General features: G+C 37.4%; 1 protein-coding gene across 1 annotated transcript; it reads right to left on the bottom strand.

Moving 5' to 3' along the window:
• Positions 1-1,791: 1,791 nt before the first annotated feature.
• LOC126272277 (BAG family molecular chaperone regulator 2) lies at positions 1,792-7,632 on the bottom strand. The gene is made up of 2 exons (XM_049975029.1): positions 7,082-7,632; positions 1,792-4,007 (listed from the first exon to the last, which is right to left on the bottom strand). Exons 1-2 carry the CDS (start codon positions 7,377-7,379, stop codon positions 3,670-3,672), a joined length of 636 nt encoding a protein of 211 aa, XP_049830986.1. The 5' UTR covers positions 7,380-7,632; the 3' UTR covers positions 1,792-3,669.
• Between the last annotated feature and the right edge of the window lie 3,576 nt (positions 7,633-11,208).

Raw genomic sequence — 11,208 nt, 5'->3', positions numbered from 1 at the left:
ATCCCTTAAGAAATCATTCAGAATGTAGTGAACAAATTTAAAATTTGTCCCATCCTTGCACCCCAAATTTTACAATTCTCTCCAGTATCAATGTTTAGGACTGAAAGAAGTCTTAACCACAAGCAAATGCCTTTAGAACCCCAGGTTAAGGTTACACAGGCTTCCACTGACCTGGCTATATTTGAGAATCAGACACTATTAAATCACTGAGTTCAAAGAGCTACTTCTTCTGCAGTAAGATTGCATGGACTGTCTTTTTTGTATTTGTATATTAAATATTTTGCTTGCTGATTTCCTTCTTTTATTGGAATCTGCAAAATGCATTCAGCAAAGAGATACATGTACTAGATGCCAAAGAAAAAAATATTGTTTTGGTATAACCTATGTAATTTTTAATAAATGCTAAAGAGTAAACAATAACTGCTGATTTCTGTTGGTGGCTTTCAAATTCCACTCTACTTTCATCTCTAGTTTCTGAAACATAGTTTTAGAACACATGCTTGCTTTGTGTTCTACACCCCTCAAGTAACAGCACAATTTACTATATTTCAACTCAAATAACAATACAGTTTACAAATTTCAAGTCTTATTTCAGTGCCCACCCCCGCTCCACCCCCCTTTACATCTTGTTGACTCTCAGCTGCAAGATCATTATGTAAGGACAACAGCCCCATTTCCCACAAATTGTTTAATATATATTGTAACATTGCCTTCTTCACTTGGCTTGTAAAAACTTCTTAACTCTCTTAATTGACTTTTAATTTTGACAATGGAAAATCCAGAATGGAATAACAATATTAAAAGAATTGATTGCTACTTACCATTCAGAAAAGAAGGTGAATCACAGACACAATAAAAGAACACTGCTAAAATATTGTCATCACAGTATGAAAGAATACTGCTAAAACATTATGTCGTTGCAGCATCTCTAGTCTATGCTGATACTCAGTGCATAGTGAAGAAAATTGTTTTTGGCTTAAGACTAAGGATCTCCGTTGCCAAGGCAAATATTGTTGTAGCCAATGAGAGGTGAAAGTGAATTAACACACTCACTGCCACGAGGCCCCTGGCAGACACAATAGAGGTTCACACCTGATGCCGTGCACCTGCTGGCAGCCACACGGTCCACTCTGTTAAGTACAGTATACTTTGGATGGTGTAAAGTTACAAAAAATTAAGTTCAAAACATTGAGCAAGACATTGTACCCAATTTCCTATATGCTGCTGTTGAATCAAAAAAATGTAAATGCACACTACTGCAAAATATATTGTAGCCTATTAAAGAAAGAGGATCTTGTGGCAGCCAGTGAGCATCTTTACTATGTCTGCTGGCTGCCTCTTGGCAGTCAATCTATTAAACCTGTTCCACATTCTTCTAGCTAACTTGGAAATAATGTTAATGTCATGTTGGTAACATAAAGTAGGTGAACACAAAGAGCATACCAATCAAATGACATAGTGCACAAACCTTGTATTCAAAATCAAGTCAACCCTAACATGAGATGAAATATTTCAGCTGTCTTCACATTAATGTAGTGAAGACCTTCATCTAAATATAGACTCTGCCCTTTGTCTGGGACTTTTTCAATTACACACACACACTCTTTCAATAAATAAAGACAACATACTTCACATACAAAAAACGTTATCAGATCCTAGTCTGAGTCCTGGTAGGACATACCATTTTGCTCTGAAAAGGTTCATTTTGGCTTGGCACAGCCCATTTCACAACAAAATTTCCTTTATCCAAACAAAAAGCTTAATGGATAGGTGAATAACTTTCTAAATAAATTAGAATGGCACAATTAAGTATTTTAATCATTCTTATTTTGCAATACAATAATGGAACAGTTGTTGTCATTCATAGTACACTGCAAAATAATTAGTGAATTAACCATGTGCCCCAAGTGAGGAAGATGTGAGCAAGCCATACAGCAATTACAAAAATCTTTTTTTTTATGTAAGGCATCAGGAACTTGTGTAATGTGTGACAATACAGAATATAAAATGCATAAATAGTTTAAGTACTGAAGGTAAGAAACGTCATATCCTTCCGACATTCATATGTCGGAAACTAAGCTACGCAGCACACACCAAAATAACAAGCGTAAGTTACAAGCACTTCTATGTCAGAAACTTGCAAAAAGTTAGGTCTGTTTAATTAAGGTACTCTCATATTATTTTCAAGTTATTAAACTCCTGATAATTTGAATATGAAGCATGGAAGCAATAATTTATGTCAATTTACTGAGGATTATTCCTGTATACACTACAAAATGTATGTAATAGGTTTCAACATATGGGTTTTGTCTGCATAAAGTATCACATACTTCAACAATGGTGACATTTGTATTCACACCTAAAGCCACTTGTATAATATTATAACGGTATAAAAATAGATTTACTGCAACAAAGCTGCATATACATTTGCACCAAAATTTTTGTTTAAAAATAATGTTGAACATGATCATTTAATGTATTTAAGAAGAAATTAACAGTGGAAACGAGGAAAGCTTATGCTTAATATTGAAACTTACAAGGAATTAAAAGTTATCACTTTTAAGACAAATTACTACACCATCTAAAATTCATAAGTATCATAAAAAAGGCAGTGAACTGGAAGGAACATTTTCAGCTGAAACTGATGGACATTCAGCAAATTTAATTAGTTATGATGCCTCTATCAATCTTCAACTAATTTTCCAGTTCCCATACTTTTACACACGAGCAATGTTTCCAGTAACAGTAATTTGAAACTACCTACAACATAGCGCTTTATCCAAGAGCTACCTGAATATTTTGCAAATGCTTTACTTTTGCCAAAATAGTACAAGATCATTGTTGTTCTACTGCATTTAAATCCAGTTAAGTAAACTATCAATTGATTCTAACTGACATAGTGCAAATCTTATGTCACAAGAAGTTATTCTCCAGCACCTCATAAGTAAAAAAAGGCTTTTCCTGGCCAAATATAATACAAGTTTTAGGAAATTTATATTTCAGCAACAAAATTTAGGACAGCAGAAATGATAGCACCTACCATTTCCAGCCAACTGTTAATATTGCTCAATTTCCAATAAAACAATTGATAAGAAAATATTGAACAACCACAATTTTCACAAATGAAAAATGTTCATACCAATATAGCAGGAAACATGTTTTTGAAACATATAACCAACTGTTTTCCTTTGCAAATAATCACATGTCTGAATCAAAGAATGACATTTAACTAATATGAAGTTATATCACCTATATTCCTCAATGTGTTGTCTTTTATATATTATACTCTAAACATAATCACTATCAGCAATAATTATGTCTTTACTAGTAACCTCGTAGTGTCATAAACTGTCTTTATATGAAGCAATTAATGTCATCCATATTTCCAAAGCAGCTGTATGGTTTTTTTTTATATTAACTATGAACAGCTATAAAATAACAATACAAATAAAATTCCTTTACAACACATCAAATATGCTTTCACAAATTAACCACAAAATCTGAAACACAAAAATTGTAATATTTCTGAAACTTAATTCTAAGTTAGTTTTTGTCAATTGTTGTGTCTCAATTATGATGTTTATACTGAAAATATCGGGAATGGAATTTTGTAAAGCACTTCCAGTGTTAAGTGCAATCCCGTCACTCTCGGAAGGCACAACATAACTTCTACCCAGACAAAGTGTCTATGTAATCTAATAAACCTTGCAAGCGCTTCTTTATCCTCTTCTGATCATCCAGTGTACAGCCCAAGATTGCACTTTCAAAATTCTTGTCAATGTTTCCAATGGATGTATGTGATGAACACGAATTCATGAATGCGATACACTTGGATTTTGTTCCAAAAGGATCTTCACGTAATCCGATTACAAGTGAATCAATAAAACCATTCACTTGATGCAGAGCTTCCTCCTGGGTTCCATCACGTGTAGTCTTTACAAGGACTTCCACAGTTAAACAGTGGTTAGCTATATGATCTGCATAGTGCAACACATGTTCCCTATCACCTGCAAACACAGGACGGCATTTTCTTAGACGACTTGCATGTATACAAGAGATCCTATAAATAAGCTATAATTTGTTTTAAGATGTATAAACCTGTGAGAGCTATATAATCCTTAACAGAGTTCAGTTAAGAACACCTATGGCTGCAGGTTACTAAAGTCGACAAGAATTTTAAAATGTTTGAAATAAGGAAATTATGTAACATAGTAGGCTTGCTTCTAAAGTACATTGCTATTATCAATTGTTTAACACTGGTATCTACAATCACAGAGAAAGCATCCTGGTTGGGAAAAGTCACATTTTCTATGATCTGATGCTTTTTCTTATAGGGATTGGGTGAGAGGGGGTATAATCATTTAGTAGTGAACCATGGTTCAGAGTTTAAAAACTATGAGATGGGGGCTTGTACGAATACTATAGGGAGGATGTGGGGGGCCGTTAAGTCAGTTCTTGGGAGGGGGAAGAGGTGCTCTTCTAATCTTCAGTCTCATTTAGATATGTACTGTTGTTGTAAGGGCGTACCTGAAGGCTATTGTCTTTTTTTTAAAGGGCTATTAGTAAGATGTACAGGCTGAAGGTCGTTAGTTAGGGTGGTTTGTGTAGCTGGTGGCAGCAGCTCAGAGGGGATGTAGGTTTGTGATTTAGTTTTGGGGGATCTATTTTTTTGCAGTTTTGTTGAGTATTAGTGTGTGATTGAGATGTAGCTTTTTGTTTTTGTTTACGGGCATTTTATTTTTGGGTGAGGGGGGCACGTTGGATGGGTCTTTCTTTTGGTTGTGTATTTTTTTGTTGGTGTGTGTGTGTGTGTGTGTGTGTGTGTGTGTGTGTGTGTGTGTGTGTGTGGTGGCTGACCTAGGTTGAGACACCAGAACTTTGCTGTGGTAAGTTTCTTTTTCTTATTTTTGTGTATCTGTTAAGTGTGTTGTGGCTGGTGGGGTGGTTCTGAGTTGTGTGGTTTGCGGTATTGGTGATTTGGTATCATGTGCTGCTTTGTACGTATGTAGTTAAAGGGAAGTTTTTGATTCCAATGTGTGGTCATGGCTTTGGGTGATCTGATATTGGGAGCTGCAGTTGAGCTGTATAGCTCAAGGGAAGTGACCGATTCCAGAGGATATTGTCTTTAGTGGTATTTGGGGAGTACTGTGATTTGTGTCTAAATTTGTTTATATTTAGTTTGTTCCCACCGGAAAACACTCAATTTCCCATGCTTGTCCCATTAGTTTGATTAGGCTTTTTGTGGAAGGTGTATGCGCTAGGTTTCTTTTATGTATTTTGTGTTTGTTGTCATGTTTATGTAATGACACCATAGGCGCCATATTGGAGTCATAGTGGATGGATGTTTTGGCTATATCTGTGATATCATGGGTCAAAGCAGACAGGTGGAATCTGATGCTTCCATATTTCCAAGAAAAGTCACTCAAGATAATATTTCAAAAAATGGCTCTGAGCACTATGGGACTCAACTTCTGTGGTCATCAGTCCCCTAGAACTTAGAACTACTTAAACCTAACTAACCTAAGGACATCACACACATCCATGCCAGAGGCAGGATTCGAACCTGCGACCGTAGCAGTCGCACGGTTCCGGACTGCACGCTTAGAACCGCGAGACCACCGTGGCCGGCAGATAATATCTAATACTGGTTAATGAGGTTCACAGTTATTTTCAGGAGAGACGAACAATTTCAGTGTCTGTGGACACAAGAAGAATTTTTAACGAAGATGAAACACCCCTCTTTCTCAATCCAAAGTGTGGAATGGTTCAGGCTGAACAAGGAAGCAAAACAGTATACCAAGGGGCTGGAAATGATTAATAGGAGACCATCACAACACTCATTATGGGAAAGGCTGTTGGGGAACTCATCCACCAATGATTGTATTTAGGTAAATAGAGTAGTTTCAGTTGTTTACTGTGTTTTGTCTCTGTAGTCTCTAGCAAGACTAGTTTATATTCTGCACCATGTTCCTTCAGGTAAACCAGAATACCAGTTACCACTGCCAAAGCAGCCCCAAAGGAATGGGCCGCAGGGCATTCAGACCAGGTGTGGATGAACTATGAAAACTGCTACTAACACATTGTCAACATTTACCACCAATGATTGATGAAAAGAAAATTTCAGTTTCCAGGTGTTCTGCTACTGTATGCTCATATTTGTGTGTGTCACATAAAAAATAATTGTTGTGACTAGCTCTGCAATTTCCTTCCATCCTTTTATAATCATGGGGATATGAAAAATATGTAAACCTTATGTGGTAAGGATGTCACCTGGGGGAGCATGTCCATTTTAGGGTGTCTATTTTACGAGCAATTCAAAGATTCTGTTCCCACTTTTAGACAATAGTGTACACCATCAGTTTAACAATCCACGGTATTATAGGTGACTCTGGAAGATGAATTTTCAGGTAATTTTATAACCCAGAATTATTTAATAGTATGCCAGCAATATTAGAAGGCAAAAAAATTCGATAACGTGTCGACTACAGGTGCTCTTACCTTACCGTCATACAATTATATACTAACACAGAGTTCTTTAAAACGACTCCGTAGAATGGCAGTTTAATACGATATCGTAAATCATGTATTTGCTCAGTCTATCATGAGCCTACTTTGCTTTGGGTAGTGCTCACTCGTCACACTAAGTACACAGACTGATGACAAAGCTACACACACATATTCTCATAGCCTCACAAAAAGAATATCTAATAAGTGGATTACTCATCAAGTTCTGCTGTTTCAGGAATTAAGGTTCACGCAACGGCAGTGATAAAACCATTAACTCCGTTCCTACAGAGGCCAATTCCTTCACTTCAAACAAGTATTTCTGTTGACCAGTCATTTTGAATTAGAAAAATATCCATATTTCAATGAATGCTTCACATTACATGGCTACAGACCAATTGCAAACAACACACGAATTTTACAAATGAACTACTGCATCCGAGTAACAGGTAGCATTTTGTGCACTATAGAATTTTGAATACGCATCCACGGACATCTGTAATAGCAGCTACCATATGCCAGTACTCATGAAACGAAAATGTCGGCAGTTACATACAATAATTACAAAGGTACTCACTTTCAGACAATTCAATCATCATCTCGGAATTCTTCAGCGTATCTAACGTTGTAAGAAGCGTGTCCCTTTCTTCTTCCAATTTTAAAGCTTCTCTTCTTAGTCGTTCTACATGCAGTTCAACCTGATCCAAAATATCTACTATTCGGTCTTTCGGCGACTTCTGCGGACTTCCTGGATTGGAGTCCACTATATGGGTTACTACCTCTGCACTTTCTTCTATTACTTTTGATCCACTATCAACTTCCATTATATTCCAACTTTCAGTAGCAGGCAGTGGAATGCTACGGTCAGACGACATTAACGTCAACACGACAAATTTTTCACGTACACAACACAACAAACCCTCTCAACACACCGTTACCACCATAACAACTCTTGTACTCAAAGATTTCCATTTGGAAACAACTCGGACTTTCTAGAGTTCTCTATATCCAAAGTTGCTATATTCATGAGCACGGAGGCTAAGATCTCTGACTGAGGTAAGCGGGTAACATTCATCTCACGCTAAGTGAGGAGAACCCTACGTCAAAGTGACGTAACACTACGTCATCAGAAGTAAATTACCTAAATCGACTACATGAGTGCGTATATCGATCTTTGTGGTTGTATCGATAACGTCAAAGCTAAATGTACATACATGTGTACAAACGAAGTGACAGGAGTTATCTGTTACACTCATCCCAGTTGAATTAATTATTAAGCTGTAATCCCAACAATTTGGGATGGTATTATGTGTTTCAGGAACGTAATGAATGTCTGAACGAAGGAACCATACCGAAAGTAAAAAAAGGTTTTAGTCAATATTTTTAAAAAAAATATCCGATGAATCGTGCATAAATCGTGTGGATAGAAATGTGAAATAATCAATTATTAAGCTGCAATCCAAAGAATGTGGGATGTTACTGTGTGTTTCATGAACATGACGAATATCTGAATGAAGGAATCATAACCATAACGAAAGTGTCTTGTTTTTTTTCTAGCCTGAAATGAATGCTACCCCAAGCAAAAAAAAAAAAAAAAATCGTGTCTAAATCCTGTGGATAGAAACATGAAATAACTAATTATTAAGCTGCAATACAAAGAATATGGGATATTATTGCGTGTTTCATGAACATTACGAATATCTGAATGAAGGAATCATAACTATAACGAAAGTGTCTAGGCATTTTTAGTCCGCTTAATCGTCCATAAATCATGTGGATAAAAACGTGAAATAGGGAGAAATTAAAGTGTTTCGTATTTTTATAAAAGCCAATGTATTGTGCATAATTCACGTGGGCAGAAACGTTAAAATGAGAAACTGAAGTTGGAAGTAATTCCGAATGTTGCTGGAAATATTAAACCATCTAGTTCCATTTAATTTTGCCTTCATCTTGTAAATCAACTAAGAACAGTGCAGATTAAAGACGCACACAACAGTCGATGTATACAGAACGCACACAACAGTCGATAGGACAACTCGTGAAGCTCATGACGCGTGCCTACGTCACGTTGACGTAGGGCTCTCCTCACCTAGCGTGAAACGAATGCTACCCGAGGTAAACCTGTGAATAACTTCTGAATCATTAAAATGAGTATGGAACAATTGGAGTTCGGCTGAAATCGGTCGTTTTGGTTGTGACAGGTGTACCTGTAGCGTACTCCGAGACTTAGGTGATAGTTTAGTTGTATATTGGCTTCGACTGATTAAATATGGTGAAAAAGTAAAAATTAAGTCTGCGATACAGATCACTCTGTCATCATAGCCAATTCCACGGATTTCATCCCAACGCCTGTTGTACCGTACTCATTTTAACGATTCGTTCAAACGTGCCTTTATTTGCATAAACGTTACGACATGTACTGATGTGCACAGTTTTCAAACATGTACATTGGCTGAAGCACCTGTGTAAAGCCATATTGGGTTTCGTCAAGATAGTACACTAGTACATGTTTTCTGGGCAGTCTCGATATTTTTTTGAAATGATTACCTTTCATTTATAATCTGTGGCAGCTGCTGTGTAAGAGCACAAGAGCCTTTCGAATTTATTGTTTCGTTTTCTTTGAATGCTGTTAAGTGTAACATAGATGCTGCAATCTTTAGGCACTTAAATCTACTGCGCTACTGTTCCTCTAGACTCTGTGAAACTTGGCATCAGGGTCCCGAACACATTTTCAGTTGTGGAAGTTTGAAGGAGCTTTTGTACATGTGCAAGTCCCGTGACATAATGGCCTTACAGTAGAAATACATATGCAGTTGATAAACCCAATGTGCACAGCTAGTCTTTGCCACTCAGCTAGAAGTTTACATCAGTGCCACCAGGTGAGAGACTTTTATCCCCATTCGCTCGGTATGAATGCTGATATATAACAGCACACTACTCAGATATGTTAACTAACTCACTATATATTGTAGTAAAATTGGACTGGACGACAGTATATGTTAAAGCTATTTTGTGGCTTGCTGAATAAGCTATAGTATATTAAGTAACAAATTTTATCATAAAGTAATCCATTTGAGGCGCCGTGAATCACAAGGACCTAAGAACGGTGTCATCCAATATTCCGTCCAATATATTTGACAAAGATCTTTGACATAGCGCTAGATTGGGTATTACACTGTCATCAAAGTTTTCATCAAAGTTCAAGATGGCTGACAAAAACAAATTGTTAGTTTTAACCGCAGCAGCGGCCGCTTGTGCCACAATTGCTGTGTGTGCACATGTGATACAGAAGCAGGGGAAAAAAAGGAAACGTACCTGGGTGAAGCCGTGGGTTTCACGACGAGAAGAAAAAATTATTCAGCAAAACTTGTTACGTGAGCTAATAGTGCAAGACGTCAAATCATACATCAATTTCTTGCAAATGGATGAGCATACTTTTCAGTATGTTCTCAGTGAAGTGATTCCTCATATCTCAATACACAATACTCACCTAAGGACTGCTATATCTGCAGAAGACACGCTCACTGTAACACTTCGATTCCTTGCTACAGGAGAAAGTTACTCTAGCTTACAGTACAGCACTCGAATTCCACAATGAACATTAAGTAAAATAATACCTGAAACGTGTGAAGCAATTTATAAAGCGCTAAAGGACCATTGTCTGAAGGTAAATAAATGTTCAATACACTTTATGTCCATGAAGATAAATTGTTATTATTTTATTTTAGTTACATATCAAATTACAATGGATGTGTGATGCCACAAAATTAATAGAGATGTATGAAGCGGATGAGACGCTTTACAATGTGAGGCACCCTGATTATAAAAACAGATTACGAAGATTGGAGAGATACAAAAATTATATGCATACATATTTAAAGAATAGAGTCATCTTCCTCTATTCCAGCCTGTTGCAAGGCAGCCTGGATATATCCAGAGGTCGACGGTTGTGCACGGGCTGTCGCATGCAGATTATCCCACCTGTCCATTAATGTCCGCTGCAGACCGTGCATAGTGGCAGTGGTGTATTCCCTGCCGCCCACTTTCTCCATTTCACGCAGTTCTGCTGCGATGTGGGCGCCAAGGGTGCTGTAGCGATCTTCATGGACAGGCATGGTTCTGGCAGCATCAGCCATAGCCTTAAGTGTTCTGCCGGCCTCCTCCATGACGTTTGTTGCCACGTCTGGCGTGACTTTCCTTCTTTTAGTGGGAGGCCGCTCTTGACGCTGGGGCTGTGGTTGTGCCTCGCTACATGCGACAGGTTCTTGCATCTCATGCTATAAATAAAAGATAAAAGCCATTAGTTACGTACTTCCTTGCACATACATAAATCTTATTTATTTACAGGTACCCACAAGCAGAGGAGAGTGGGATAAAATTGCAGAGGATTTCGAGAAGAAGTGGAACTGTTATAACACTATAGGAGCAATGGGTGGAAAGCACATTCGTATCAAATGTCCACAAGCTAGTGAATCTCACTTTTTCAATTATAAATCCTTCAACAGTATCATTTTATTTGCCATAGTAGATGCTTCCTACAAATTTTTGTATGTAAATGTAGGAACTAATGGGCGTGTTGGTGATGCTGGTGTGTTTTCAAAAAGCAAAGTACGTGAGTGTCTCATTGACCGATCTACGCTCAACATTCCTGAAAGCATGAAGCTTGGGAACACAAACATTACAACTCCAATGGTAGTACTGGCA

The sequence above is a fragment of the Schistocerca gregaria genome, chromosome 5 (assembly GCF_023897955.1).
Source record: "Schistocerca gregaria isolate iqSchGreg1 chromosome 5, iqSchGreg1.2, whole genome shotgun sequence".
Taxonomy (NCBI): domain Eukaryota; kingdom Metazoa; phylum Arthropoda; class Insecta; order Orthoptera; family Acrididae; genus Schistocerca; species Schistocerca gregaria.
Note: the sequence above shows the minus strand (reverse complement) of the source record. Positions and strands in the feature narration are given on the sequence as shown.

Bases quoted from the DNA above. Each gene is read 5' to 3' on its own strand.
- LOC126272277 (XM_049975029.1), bottom strand. From the start codon at position 7,379: ATGTCGTCTGACCGTAGCATTCCACTGCCTGCTACTGAAAGTTGGAAT. The intron at 4,008-7,081 runs GTGAGTACCTTT...CTGTGTTTGCAG, and splicing joins GATGATTGAATTGTCTGAAA to GTGATAGGGAACATGTGTTG.